The sequence below is a fragment of the Hippocampus comes genome, unplaced genomic scaffold (assembly GCF_001891065.2).
Source record: "Hippocampus comes isolate QL1 unplaced genomic scaffold, H_comes_QL1_v1.1 scaffold14, whole genome shotgun sequence".
In the NCBI taxonomy this organism is placed as follows: domain Eukaryota; kingdom Metazoa; phylum Chordata; class Actinopteri; order Syngnathiformes; family Syngnathidae; genus Hippocampus; species Hippocampus comes.
In genome coordinates this window covers 37754-52738 of record NW_017805839.1, presented here as the reverse complement: position 1 = coordinate 52738, position 14985 = coordinate 37754, and the positions used below count along the sequence as shown (strand labels likewise).

Below are 14985 nucleotides of genomic sequence, written 5' to 3'. Positions count from 1 at the left end.
GTCTTTGTGCATGTTAGTCATATATTTTTTTGTGTTAATGTACACTGCATCCGATCAGTCTCATTTTCACAAAAAGTATTTAAAAAATAAAATAAAGCAGGTAAATCTTTAACCTCCAGTGGCGCTCAGCAGTCTGCAATTGCAGCTTGTTATCAGAGCTGTTGCGCTATACCTTTTATCGTTAGCATTATTCTAATGCAGAGTTTGTTTGGTGTACAATTCACAGAGGGCACGGGCAAAGAAAAAGGAATCTAGAGGGCCGAGGGAAGCACTTTGAAACGGTACGTGTGAGCTACGATAGTTATCAGGCTGCAAAAGTGCGTCGCATGCCTCCGTGTCAGGCTGTTGCTCATCATGGCGTGCGTGTGGATGTGCGTGCGCGCGCGCGGTAAGGGGTCGATCGCCGGAGGTTGGTTGATCGAAAAGTCCATTTTCGGTCCAAAAAGTTTGGGCACCCCTGCAGTAGAGTGTATCTGTCAAATCTCAGTCGATCAAGGGATGGGCAACTGGTGGGCTGTATGTGGACCCCAATTTTCTTGGGGCTGGGGGTAAATTATAAACTCTTTACGTGTTAAAAATGAATTTCCCAATTCAATGCGGGTCAATTATAACACGTATTTTTGCTGTAACGCGGGCCGACACGTACACACTGTCATACAGCTGGTTAGAACGTGTGTGTGGTCACCGACTCATATGCACCGTAGAGCTGATGAAAATTTGTGGCTCCTTTCCTATATTTAAGTTTTACCCGTCGCTGCACTAGATTGTGTTGGAATCTGTTGTGAGGGGAACGTAGAACACTTTCATTGTTAATGCATGTGACAAATAGTGAAACCTCCCGTTGCCTTTTTGAGTCAATTTGACCTGTGGTTTCTGGTATGTTTAACTCATTTTTATTTTTCTGTACAATGTGTAGTGAGCAAAAAATATATACATACATTATACAAGTAAAATAAAACATAGGGCCAAGTTTTATCACAAACTTATTTTTTCACTATAAAAATAAGATTTTGCAGCAAAATTGGAGGGTTAAGCCTTGTTGGAGTTCTTAGAGGGTTTTTTTTTTAACTCGTAGTAATCTAACCTCCTGTCTTCATTCTAAGAATACAGAACTGTAATATGAAATGTACTTTGCAACACGTCAAAAGTCCAGAAACATGCTTTTTTTTTCTTCTTTTGCCCTTTCTTGAATAGGATGAATTTTCAAGACATTTTTGTTTTTTCATCTCACAAAAAATGCATTCGGACGAAGCTCTCCAAAATCGGCTGTCAAATTTTATTCAAAATAACGTACAAAAATGTCAAGGGAAAGTACAAATGTTTAGAAATAGAAAGTGATCGCTCAGAGCTTGCGCAATCAACCTCACAGTGTTCACAACCAGTGCCCTCGTGTGTATTTATCGAAGACGTTTTTTTTTCTTAATCCAAAAAGGTCAATGTCAGATTTTCCAAAAGGTTCAGTATGACAAAGTACTTCAAGTAAATTACGCTGGTGGAGCTGAGCGCTGAGTCCTTAGTTCACTGGACCAGTTTTCATGTCAGAATACACTGGAAGTGAATTCCAGTTATGTGCCTGCTTGCATCACTTGTCCTCAGTGCCAGTGTTGGTGTAGCACAAACACAGTTGCTCCTTCCCAAGCAGGATGAGAGGATCCCCGTGGCAGTGCCACGTCAGCAGCTGGACCTGGAAACCGCCTGGCAGGAGATGGCCACAAAGAAGTAAGTCTCAACTGAGTCGTTCTATTCAGTGCATGACAGTGACACGAAGATGCTTTGTGCACCGGAATAGGTGATGTCGTCATATCCACAAATGCAACAAGTGATGTAATATAAAGAGAATTGAAAACTGAGTGAGGGTTTAAGGCAGGGGTGTCAAACATTTGGCCCGCGGGCCGGAACCGGCCCCTAATGAGGTTCGATCAGGCCCGCAGGGTAATTTAAAAGTGAAAGAATAGATAAGACACTGAATGAATGTTTTTAATAAGCTGCAATTCATGGGTCATCCGCTAGGGGAACACTGTTTTGATCAGAGAAGAAGACAACAGCAGTCTGTCTGTCACCGAGACAGACCCAACCCAGCAGTAAAAGTCAGCTACCTAATTGCTAGCGAAGTAGCATTAGCATCAAAGCCATATTCCAACGGTGACTTTATGAAATGATGCATGATGAAGGCGGCTGTACTTGTATGTCCCGAGAACCGACAAGCTTTTGCCAATATTAGCCTGACGAGGATTTCAGACCTATCAGCAGATTTAGACAGCCAAATGAAGCAGAGAGTCAAGTCATTTTGTTAAATGTTTTGGAAAAGGTATGTTGGTTCAATTTCAACATTTTCTTGTGCTTCTTTCTCCCAAAACAAAGGAAAAATATGATATTTTGGTTATTTATAGCAGAGTATAGTATAATTTTAACGGACCGGCCCACTTGACATCGACTCAGGCCGTATGTGGCTCACAATGTGAAATGAGTTTGACACCCCTGGTTTCAGGAGTATTAGTATATACCTTGATTACAACGAGTAGTCATTCTTTGATTGCTGCCAGACGAGCATTTTTAAAAACAAAGCTTGTTCTATTCAGTCGGAATCGCATCGCTACGACGCATAATTCTATGAGACGTAAGCATTTGTACTTTTTTTTTTTCTAAAATCTGGCAACATACAATCGCAAATCACGTTACCATCGCTAGGGACTTCGACAGAAACGCATCCCGTCGGGGTCCACAGGTAAACTTTGGTGTTGCCGGTGCACATCGCCAACCGCGAGCGTTTCGGGTCCCACTGGAAGCAGCGCACGGCCGACGTCTGCTCAAGCACGGCCTCGAGGCTCATCTTCTGCATGTCCCACACCCAGATGACGCTGGCCATGTTATCTGCGGTCAAAAAGGCACATCCACCAAGCATCCTGAAAGCGCTCTCCAGGGCCGCCGAGAGCTGCTCATCAAATACGTGGTGATCAACGTGAGGGGAACGTGAGGCCTGACCATTTTTGGTGGCTAAGTAGCGACTGTCTGAGCTGAAGGCCAACGTAGAGACGCCGATCTTGGGGTTGGCCCTGTCTGGGTCTGGTCTGACCACAGGCATTTGAACTGGAGCTGGGTGAATCTCATCTGGAGGCGACGACAAGAAAGCAGGTGAGAACTTGCACCCAGAATTGCCGTAGCAAAATAAGTCAAATAAACAGTTGTTTTGTTTTTTTTCTTTTCAATAAAAGGCAAGCACTGACGTACATTTGCTCCGACGGCTTAATAGACTCGAGCCCATCGTTATGTTGTGTAGCGTGTGTTCTTCACTGCCGGCAGCTGACCTTTTCTCCACTTCCTTATACACAACCTACCAACGCAACAAGTAGCTTCAGTTATCATCAAGCTCAGCGGCCTTTTGGTCGAACAAAGATGGCAGAAAATACTTGCAACTTTCGTAGAGGTGACTGTTGCTGGGTGTTCAAACTGTGCGATCTTCTTCCATGTGATGTGGTTCAGGATGCGTACCTGCAACGGGATTACAGTCACTAACGATACGATTTCTGACACGTGGCAGAAGTCCAAGTCAAGACACTTCTTTACAAGGATCAATGTATGGTGTGATTTTGTTAAAGTGTGCCCATACTTTTTCGTCGTAGCTGCCAATGGCCAGGAATTGACTGCTGGGGCTCCAGGCCACACACTTGACTCCCAGCGACCACTCGTAGGCGCTGTAAGTGGACAGCAAGCGGCCATCCAGAGAATACAGCAACACCTTGTACTGCCAGGAGGACATGCGCGTCAAGCAAGCGTTGTGCTTCCAACGGAATGAGAAAGGTGAGTTTGACCTTTTACATTTCTTTCCTTCTCAAGAATTGGGCCCCTTACATGAACGTATGCAAGAAAGCAGTGCAAATGGGAGGAAAATGCACCTTAAATTTGGCCGCCGTTTTTTTTTTCTGTCTAATATTAAGAAAATGTGGCACCATCTTGTGGCAGCTGTAAGCAATTACAAGCCTTTTCATGTGGCTGAAGAAGCATTTTTGGTGGACAGGTCAGACAACATAAGTTTCAGCTGTCAATATTATTGGAACGCCTTTTGCCCCAAAAAATAACCCCTCGTTAAATGTGGGATAACCGGGGAGTTGTGCAATAGTTTTCAATAGTTCAGCACTGCTGGCCTTTAAGTTGAAACTGCATTGAATGTTTGGATTTTTCAAAGACGAGGCAATAGCTCCTCCAGCCAATAATGCCGTGTGCCATATGTTCAAGTTTTGACACATTTCATACGTTGTCATTGTGCTTTCACATGCCGACCAGAGGTTAGTTAACACGCCACCTTAAACCAAACACAGAACCGCTACGCACGTAGAGCATTCTTCGTGTATTTTCGCGACTTGGCTCGGTCACTTTCATTCACGAATAGTGGAGTTCGCTTTACACGATAAGGCAAAAAAACAAAGATGCCATTGTCATCATATCACAATTTGGAAGTATGAACGAGAACCCCCCCCCCCCTTTTTTAAAATGATGATTTTGCACTACTTCGGACTCCAGCTACCACGCACCAGCACTGAGGATTTTACCTCCAGACAGCTGTCCCAAACAGCCAGGACGCAGCCATTAGGAGACCACTCTAACCCTGCCAGGTCCTGCGTCTCGGTCTCAAAATGCTGTAAAAGAATCGTCATCATACCATATTTACACTTTAAATAATCAAGGAAGCAGTACAGACTGAGAACGGCGATCACTTGGACACAACTTTAACCGTACTAGAATATGAACCGCTGTTGTAAAAGTTTGACTCCAGGATTTATGTTAGCGTTCGGGTAAACTTGGTAAATGGCGGAAAAGCCGAGGCTGCGCGTTCTACTTACCCTGAGCAAATGCCAGTCGTCGCACACAAACACACAAACATAATCTTTGCAGTCGCGACGTTCGGCCAAGGCCATGTAACAGCCATCTCTGCTGAAATCAATACCTGCAGGCACAAAGTGTTGTGATCAACTTAAAGAGTGGAGTAACATGGACTTATTATTTCTGGCATCTTGAGGGGATGCATGGTGCAAAGGGTGACGGTAACAGACTATAATTTTTAACCGGGCTGCCGACAGGCCTGTTAAGAAAAGCATGTCCCATTGACTGAAAGGCGCACAGCTGACCGCAGAGAGAGGTGCGCTTTTTTTATACATAGCCCAGGATCGGCCGCAAGGTAAAAGAATGGCATGTGATTCATGGACATTCTGCTGATCCCGTCCGTGGGGGGGGGTGGATACACTCCAAAAGCACAAGTACTTCATTGCGACGGAATTATTCTCAGACTCACCCTTGTGACAAGCTTTGGGATTCTTGATGTAAGACACAGCTTTGGTGCACAGGGACCACACGGTGATCCTCAGCTGTCAAGACACGACAAGCAGAAGAAAAGTTACAACCTGGGGCTCATCTTATCCCGTCAAAGTCATTTCTACAGAAATAAAATGTCATTTACATAAGTTCCAGCACTAAAATAAACTTGGAAAAAAATCAACCACACCTTGTCATGGAGCTTATATTTATCAGTTTCAGAAATACGAACATGAAATGACAGCAGGTCTGACATGAAACATGAAAAATGATTCAAAACATCCTGGACACAAAAACTCCTGGTACAATCGTTCCAAAATATACACGGCAAAGAACATATGAGCCTAGGCTTCTGACAGTCTGTACAATGCAAATAAACCGATCATCCATTCTGCATTTGAGAATGCTTGGAGCTTTCATCGCAGCATTTAAACGGACATTCCAACTGAGCCAGCGCATGTCACCTAAGTGGCCTGAAATGTCCACCCTGTTTGCTGAAGATATCCGGCTGTGCATGACCGCCAACAGCAACTCATGGCACACCTGAACGTGCCTTTCAGGATAAGCAATACCAATATGGAAAAAAAAAAAAAAAAAAAAAACACTTGAATCCGCCAAATACAACATTCGAGATGTGGCCCAATGCCATCATTCTCAAATGGGGCTTTTGTCAGAATTTATGAAAATGATCACAAATTACATACCGTATTTTCCGCACTAAAAGGCGCAGCGTAAAGCTTTCCATTTTCTTAAAAGCTCACAGCGCGGTGAGCGCGCCTTAAAATCCGATGCGCCTTGTGTATGGTCATTACGGTAATATTTCTACCCCAAAATGGCTCCTTGCTGGAGACATGCTGGCAACGCAGAGTTCAAACTTAAGGCGATCGGGTTACACAGTTGACTGTTGGCGTTCCCTTGAGCGTAGCTCCATCTAGTGGATGCATTGTAGATTGCGTTTTATAACGCGGTGCGCCCAATGTATGAAAAAAATTACAAAATAGGCCATTCATTGAAGGTGCGCCTCATAATCCAGTGCGCCTTTTAGTGTGGAACATACGGTCATGACACTACCCTCAAAGCCAAAAAAATCTTATTTTACGATTAACAATAAGGATGTATGAAAAATGCCTATATCTCCATAATACGGTCACTCATGGGCAGAATGACTGAAGATAACGAGAAAAGCAAACTTTAATATCAGCAAGATGAAATTAAGCATGTCAGCGATTTCCGGATTTGCGCCTGGGCAAGTCACGGAGAACGGGCAAGCGTATCTGCTGCCGTATATTCTGATCTGTCAGCGGAGGATTAGAGTGGAGGCATTCCGCATAGGAAGCCATCTCAAACCGATATAGCCCATTTCTCTTGTTACAGCCTCATGATTGCATCCAGAAACCGGAGCCTCTTCAAGGCAACATCTACGTACGGCGGAACTCTTGTCACCGTGCCCACGTCGGCCAGCGGCAGCGGTGACGATTGAGAGGCGAGCCCCGGCTCCAGCCGTCCCAAGGATGCAAATCCAAACCCCGCCAATCTAAAAGCAATTACATGGAGTTGAACTCAACGACGCCCTCGGCTGTCGTCAATTTACAAGAGGGAGAGATAAAAGTTCACAATGTAAATGTGAGTTTTCATCGCTGGCGCAATTATACCTTTGAAAGCTGGTTGCACTCGCCCTCCTCCAACAGTCCTAAACGACTGTATTTCAATGGTGGTTATGAGGTAACACCGAAGATATGATCGAAAACCAACTCGCAAGAAAACATAAGTGGTCGGGCTAAAAGTCTCATTGTACTTCTGATGGGACTCAAATTCAACCATAAAACATTTCAGGATAGCGCAAAAAGACGGTGATGAAGAAAATATTCATGTCCCTGTTCAAGTGTTTCATCATATTGTCATATGATTTCAAATCCGGTAAATGGCACCCAGCTAAAACACACACACACACACACACACACACACACACACACACACACACACACACACACACACACACACACACACACACACGGCTAAGCAGCTTTACCGTCGCATAGTCAGACAGACAAACGCATTCAGAGGCACGATTCACACCAGGGGCAGCTGTCCCTAAACAAGTTATTATAGCAGGCTGTTTATGAGCGGCGCTGAAACTCAAGCCCGACACGAGCCCCCGTCTGGCACAGGCTTAATGAAACCTCGCTTTGAGGTGAAAGTAAGTTCAGCCGGACCGTTGTAAAGACTCAAGATAGTAGTAAGGGCGATTTTTTTGACTCTGTTAAATTGCTTTCCAACTTGAGCGACAATGTAAATCGTAAATAAATAAGTCGGTTGCAATATTGCATACTAGCCGGTAATTAGACTGGCAAAGGGGGCTTGCGTAAACCTCTGTGCAGAGGGTGAGAAATATTGTGATGCAATACTGTACATTCACATACAGTATTTATGATTCAATTAACAAAAAAAACACACACACACATACTGTATGAATTAAAAACTTGTAGTCAATGTCACATTGCTGGCTGGCCAAGCATTTACGGTACATTTTCAAATCATGGCGTCCACCAGACATGTCCCAATTAGTCACGGTGCATGTTGCCCCCATTATGTGGCTCTCCCCAAATGTTGGGTCTCCTTTTCCCCTTTAGGAAAAAAATAACAGGCGGTGCCACTCCTCACACTCACTATAGCGTAACAGTTTGGTTCACTTCGCATGGGCTCGGTTCAAAAGGCTACGCTGTCATTTAGTTCGTGTTAGCTGACGCCAGCTCATCGGCCATACACCTGAAATTCCCTCAAAACTCCCGCCTCAGATTCATTGCCATTGGTAAATGCACTCGCTGTCCTTCTATTTGAGGAGATATGATATTCATCATGCATTTGCATTGATTTTCTAAAAGTTTTCTATGTTATGTACAGTGTATGCAGTGCTTGCAATATTAAATCTTACGAAACATTGATGCAGGGCAGCCCGGTAGTCAAGTGGTTAGCACGTCGACCTCACAGTGCAGAGGTTCAATTCCAGCTCCGGCCTCCCTGTGTGGAGTTTGCATGTTTTCCCCGGGCCTGCGTGGGCTTTCTCCGGGTACTCCGGTTTCCTCCCACATTCCAAAAACATGCGTGGCAGGTTAATGGAACACTCTCAATTGTCCCTAGGAGTGAGTGTGAGCGCGGATGGTTGTTCGTCTGTGTGTGCCCTGCGATTGGCTGGCAACCGGTTTAGGGTGTCCCCCGCCTACTGCCCGAAGACGGCTGGGATGGGCTCCAGCACACCCCGCGACCCTTGTGAGGATTAAGCGGATTGGAAAATGAATGAATGAAACACTGATGTGACATGAGATGGGGATTTGCTTTTCTTTAACATTGTCCATCTTGTTCTCCTTGTATTAGAGGTGGAAGATCCAGAGACAGACACAGAGCCCCCCCCCCACTTCACACTCCTCGGCCCTCCAGACACAGTTGTGTGTTGGCCCATGACACCTGTCAAGTGATTCCCAGAGTCAGGCTCAACTTCGTATGCCGCACGGGCTGAAGGTTACAGCTCCAGTGCAAGCTCTCATCACTCACACAACATGTGACCACTATGGAGTGAACACAAATCAGCCATCGGGAGTTTACACGTTGGAATGGAAATCATTTTTGGCACGTTCATTGTTGGTTAGCCGTAGGTTGACCCTATAAAATTTCAGGGCAAATATTTTTCAGCGTCTCTGGAATTATGAAATAGACCTCGGCAGTTGCTAGAAGTGTTAGTGAACTCAATCAAAGTGTGGTATGGGTACTACTGGTGGTATGCGGGCTCCCTGTAGTGGTACACAAAGTAGGGGAGATCGGGGCTCATTGTCACATGGTTAAATTTTTCGCATTGCAGTGAGCTTCTCCATCAGAAGGCACAACTAAAAAGTGAAACCCCGATTTTCATCCTTGATATGGTCAGCCGTCATGTCCTGTCTGAGGAGAGAATAGCACATCGGGTGCTGAGATGAGTGACATTTTACCATTTTGTACAACCCAAAGTAGAAAACGTTGACTTGACATCTTTTTGAAACAAGCATCATCCAGACAAAAAAAAACAAAAAAAAATCTGATTCAGGAATCTCGCTATACCTCATAGAGCTAGTATTAGCAAACATGGTGGTTTGTGGTAACACGTCTCAGTCATTTTGGAGTTTGTTGTCACGTGACATAAGCAAAGAAGCGGCCAATGAAAAGTACACCCCGAGCAAATCGGTTTACGGATGCCAGAATTGCCCATTCGGACGATGTGTCTGATTAGTTGAGGAAATGCGTTTGTCAGGTTTTGTTTGAATGCATATAAATGGATCTTCCAGTTATTGTTGGAACTATGTCCACATTTCAGGACTGATTTACGTTTGATAAGGAACCAATGCGTTGTCAATTTTCAGGTTAAGGAAACTAAAATGGGCAATTTGAGGCTGATGAGCCGCGGCCTTTGTGCCAGCAGTTCCTAAGGACTTTAATTCCAGTGCGTGTTGCATAATATTTTAGAGTTAGTTCAAAAAGTAAGACATCGAGCGCCGGTCTCCCCTACAGTTCAGTTGTATTTAACTTTAAGTTCCAAATATGTCAGGGTAATATTTTAGAACTGTTGTTTTTACCGCATCTTACAATCATATTAAAATATTTTACAGGAATAACAGTCTTGCTTTTGAGAGAAGTTTAGCCCTACTTTTCTTCTGTATTGTAATGTCAATATGGTGCTACATGAAGAGCTAAATATTTTTAGGTAGTGCTTGGTATACAAATGTTTGAAACTTCTGTAATAGTGTGACAATATTACAGCATAAAACATTTTCGTCTGAAAACCGGAAAGCTGCTTTTTTTTCTTGTGGACACCAACATTCACGAAGGTCCGAGGTAAAAAAAAAATTCAATCATTCTTTCGAGTACACAATCTTAAAACATCTTTCTTAAATCTTAATGCACAAAGGCTCCCTAACAGCAAAAACCTTGGATGCAAGCAAGTTTGAGAGGTGCTGGTAATTTCTTCCTCCTTGGTCAAAGCTAAAGTAGCAACCTTAAGCCAACATTTGGATCGCGACAGAGCTGCATGATGCAAAAAAATGTTCCAGAGGCAATAAGTGCAATGTATGACAGGATGCTAACAGGAGTGGAGCTATGAAATCAGACTGAATACATGCAGCAGGTGGGGGTGGGTGGGGGTGTTAAGGCTCTGGTGTCCAGCTATTTTTAAGACCCCCCTTTCCTTGTGGGCCAGCAACAGTGGAAATCAGACAAGCGCATGCATTAACACACTTGCGCGCGCGAGAAGGCATGCCCGCTTACACGCACTAACTTGGCACTTACATGGAATTCGGTGGTGTTGAGAATGTGACGTCCGTCTGGACTCCAGCGAGAAGCGACCAGGCCGATCGAGCCCTCGTCGATTTTACAGTGCCAGTCGGGCTGTTCCAACGACCACACCTGAGGAGAAAGACAGGGAGCGGGACAGCAGGATAACCATCACCAATGACACCTCCTCACACGCAGACGGTGTCTTCCTTAACTTCAGTTTCGAGAACCATTTGAAACCATGAAAGACTGGCGATGGATCCCCTTCCAGAGGTAAGACACGGGCGGTGCCCTTACAATAAAATGCACTACTTCTGTCCATTATTAGAAATTGTTGTCTAAAAAAAAATACATTTCTTGTCATGATATCCTGATTTTTGATTTTTACTGTTCATGTTTCATGCAAAGCTCCATCAAGTATTCGTGTATTCGGAGAACCGGTACGATGTGTAAAGTATGCAACTTGTCCAAAAAGTCAGCACAGAGAGACAAACATCTTTCTATATCCCTTGAGACTATTTACTTGTATCATCAAGGTATTGTTGGCATAGTTACCATGATCTATTAGCACATGAAACATTGCATTAGCCTGATAGCATTGCCGCTTATGTCATTTCTCAGTCCATTTTTGGAAAACAAAACAAAGTCTACAAACTAGAAGAAGCCTCCATTCAACCTTTATGGATTACCACTACATGCATGCCCGACAATCTAAAGACATAAAGAAATACCGGTAATACAATTTTTAGCAGGCACATTGTTGTTGTTGTTTTTGTTTTTATATTGTGGCCATCAGTTAAAAATGACTATGTTTATAGCCTCGAACAATTTCTTTAATATTAGTGTTTTACCCACTTAATATTTATTAAGCTATTCAAAATTCAAACACGTTTGTGTCAGGCACATTTGTCACCCATATAACTGAATATCCTTACCAATTAAGTAATCATCCCGCCTATCAAATAAAGAATACAAACATGGGGTGCAACTGAAAAGAAAAATAATTGTCAATCATGTTTAATTGATGTGTCAAATATGGCTTCTACTTCACTGGGAAGACCAAAAATTTCTTGGAAAAACTTGTTTATTTGTAGCTGGTGCGAGAACCGAAATAAACCAGAAAATCAAATTTGTATTGAAAAATAATTACAAAACTGGCATGAACATCTGTTAGGTTATTCATAAGCATCTTCTCACAGCCTACCTGCACCAGTGCTCTCTTGTACATAGCACACAAGATGAACTGAGAGTCAGACGACCATTCCATGTGAGATATTTGGTCCAGGCAGGTGTAGAGGTTCAGGATCTGCAGCGTACTCACATCCCGTACCACCAACCGATACTGAACGCAGGTAGCCTGCAAAAGTCATTTTTTTTAAAAAAACGTAAGACAAGTCACTGAAAAAAATCAAATTAAATCATCTTCCCAATAATGACGACTGAATGTAAGACATTAAAACTTACTAAATATTTCCCGTCTGGGGAGATTTTACAAAGGTGGTTGGATTGCTTGAAGACCTCAGAGAAATTCATGTCGTGGATTTCTAGACAAGAAATGTTATCTTAGGGCATTTGAATGAGTTTCATCGAACAGGAACCTTCGAGTCCGGCGGGGGTAATTCTCCAATTAAACACGAGATGGGGACATACGTCCAAGAACCAAGTACTGTACGACTTTCATATTATACACATAACATAAGAATCATGCACGATAACTCCAAAACAATCCACTTATGGTTCTATTGTTGTCAGAGGTGAATTTTAGGACATGGCGTCACTGTAAAATAAAAACGATGATTTAGTTAGCGATCGGAAGATATCTACAGGTTGCTAATGAAACTGACTCGCGACAACAAAACAAAATAAAGATGAAATTATCTTGGTTGGCAACATAGCAACGAAACTATTTTGAAACCTCAACTTAATTTTACCTTCTATCGATTTAACGGTATTTCAGAAGACTTGCAGATTAAGGGCATACAAGCGTACACGTCGCTAACGGCTTGACGACTTCTTCGACGGCAGCGTAACACGCTTTTCGCGTCACTGAATGTAGTCTGCTAACCTTTGCGATTCCCCAAATCAGGGTTAGAACATCGTCGCTGGGATAGGAGGTAGTTCAGCCGGGTTTGTGTTTTCGAAAAGTTAGCCTGGTTTGATTGTCATTAGCACACTATAATCATGACATGAGCTGTTTTGTTTGTATGAGTCCAAGACGGGCACAGGAGCGCTGACCAATCAGCGTATCGCTGCGCTTCCTGTGCATTGTGGGAAATGTAGTTTATCGTGTTTGCGTTTCTTTCTGCATTAAACTGATATTACTTCCTTGCCATGCGCTGACGCACCCACCAAATATTTACTGCTAGACTTTTTTTTAAGTTCTTTCGAGTGATGCTTTTAGGTGTGCAAGGTGAACAAACTTGATTTGGATTTATTTTAATTATGTTTTTGCCCAGCCTTATTCTATCAACAAATGATCCCGTTTCCGTTATCGTGAAACATTTTTTGTTCTTCATGTAACACTTTGAACCCTATCGTGAGAAATAGCCAAAAGGCATCCATCTGCGGAGATGGGAGAAGGTTTCCCGCTTGTGTGCGCCCAAAACCCGCTGCCTACCGCCTCCCTTTCTTCCTTTACCTCTGCTGAAGTCCCTCAGCAAAGCTCACAGTTCCCAGGGCTGCATGCAAATCAGCTTCCCTATCCTTATCACTCTTTTCATTTTCTCCGAAAAGTCAATCTCCTGCTTCATTCTTATCAAAGTTAGAGTTAGGTCATTTTTTTTCGTTGTTTTTGTTATTGTGCTTTATATGGAGGCTCAGTCTCTGGGTATGTTCAACAATAAACAGGCTCTGCACGCAACACAATTCCTTGTGGATTGGGATAATAACACACTTCAGGTAGGTCCGCTTATTTGTTTGTGGTTTGACTGTGATGTTAGCAGAATTTCAGACTCTCACACAAATACATTTATTTTTCTATTTTCTTTTTTTTTTATGCAGGACTATCCAGCAAAAGTCGGAGTTGTTTTAGAATAATGCATCTGTTGAGCCGAAAGGCTCAGCTTGGCAAATTTCCGTCTTACATTATTATTTTCTTATTGGTTTGAGTTTTTTAGTCAAAATTAACATGATACTTTTTGTTTGTTGTAACATTTGTCAGGAGCGTAACGATCACACATTTGAACGATTCATTATCATTTCAATTAACATGATGGTGTTATTCTTCGGCCACATCCCAAAAATATGGCTAAATCACTGACCTGGCTTTATTGTGCCGCCCTTGCGTCATTTTTTTTCACTGTCGAAGTGTTTTTAATAAGACCAAAAAACACCGTTGTCACATTCAATAAAATCGTTTGCAAGGCCTTTCAGATAATTGAATACATGTATAATTAATTTCTTTACATTTGGGAGTGTACACTTTTTACCCATACAGTACTCATGGGAAGCAGAGTGTGTGGTTGTGTATTGTCTAAGTTGCCATGGGGGCCGTAACCCAGGAGGACAGACAATTTGACATCTATCTGCATTTGCGCTGCAAAGTTGCGCAATTTCTTGTGGACAGAAATCATCGTACAGAAAAACAATATAAACAAAAAAAAAATCGAAATCCAGGCGCGTAGGGTATGGGCCTCTCCTTTTTGTTTTTCAGACGAGCAAAATGAAAACAGAAGCAACAACAAACGCACCTTCGCCGCACTTGTCGTTGTCTTATCTCGGACTCGAGGCGCGAGACTCGATCTGCAACTGTTAGTTCTGTTATTGAAATATTACTGATATTTATTATGTTTTAAAAATGTCAATGTTTACCCTGCCAAACATAAAATAGGACATCTCTTGCTTGTCAGAAATCGAACTGTGTCTGTTGTGTGTGTATCAATGTGAAAATGTGTAAAAATGTGTGCATGTGATATATGTGTGTGTGTGTATGTATGTGTGTATATATATATATATATGTATATATGTGTATATATATGTATATATGTACCCTTCACACCTACACACTTGCTCCACATATGGCGCTGCACACATGCACACACACTCACACACACACACGCACATGCATGTTTCTAAATATGGTTGCTTTGGTAACCACTATCGGATCACCTCGTTCAGGTGCGAACCATTTAGGAGGAGGTTGTGATGCTGAGCCTTCTCTCACTGATGAGTTGGCTGGTCTAGGCACGCCCAGGCCCTCCTGACACCCGCAAACTACATTGGTTCCATCACACGTGTCTGCGTGCGTATGCGCGTGTGTGTGTGCGCGTTCTTGGGGGTCTGTGTACGTGCGGGCGTCTGTGTGCGCGCGTATAACGTAAGAGGTAGTCGTAATATGAACAGTATGTCCAAAAATTAATGTGTGTGTATGTGCGTGTGTGTGTG

General features: G+C 43.1%; 1 protein-coding gene and 1 long non-coding RNA gene across 4 annotated transcripts; one reads left to right on the top strand and one right to left on the bottom strand.

The window, feature by feature from the left end:
• Positions 1-1255: 1255 nt before the first annotated feature.
• On the bottom strand, positions 1256-12853 carry wrap73 (WD repeat containing, antisense to TP73). 3 transcript variants are annotated; one of them, XM_019888055.1, is made up of 13 exons: positions 12668-12851; positions 12067-12146; positions 11807-11959; positions 10618-10734; positions 5288-5360; positions 4839-4942; positions 4548-4634; positions 3608-3742; positions 3412-3489; positions 3229-3331; positions 2983-3108; positions 2680-2871; positions 1256-1695 (listed from the first exon to the last, which is right to left on the bottom strand). In XM_019888055.1, exons 2-13 carry the CDS (start codon positions 12133-12135, stop codon positions 1583-1585), a joined length of 1350 nt encoding a protein of 449 aa, XP_019743614.1. In that variant the 5' UTR covers positions 12136-12146; positions 12668-12851; the 3' UTR covers positions 1256-1582. The 3 variants fall into 3 exon arrangements, with proteins under 3 accessions (XP_019743614.1, XP_019743611.1, XP_019743612.1); XM_019888052.1 differs by having other exon boundaries at positions 2680-3108; positions 12668-12853; XM_019888053.1 differs by lacking the exon at positions 12668-12851 and adding an exon at positions 12534-12637 and having other exon boundaries at positions 2680-3108.
• On the top strand, positions 3046-8709 carry LOC109526644 (uncharacterized). The gene is made up of 3 exons (XR_002170387.1): positions 3046-3132; positions 3621-3798; positions 8680-8709. It is a non-coding gene; the product is annotated as an uncharacterized LOC109526644 (long non-coding RNA).
• Positions 12854-14985: the final 2132 nt, after the last annotated feature.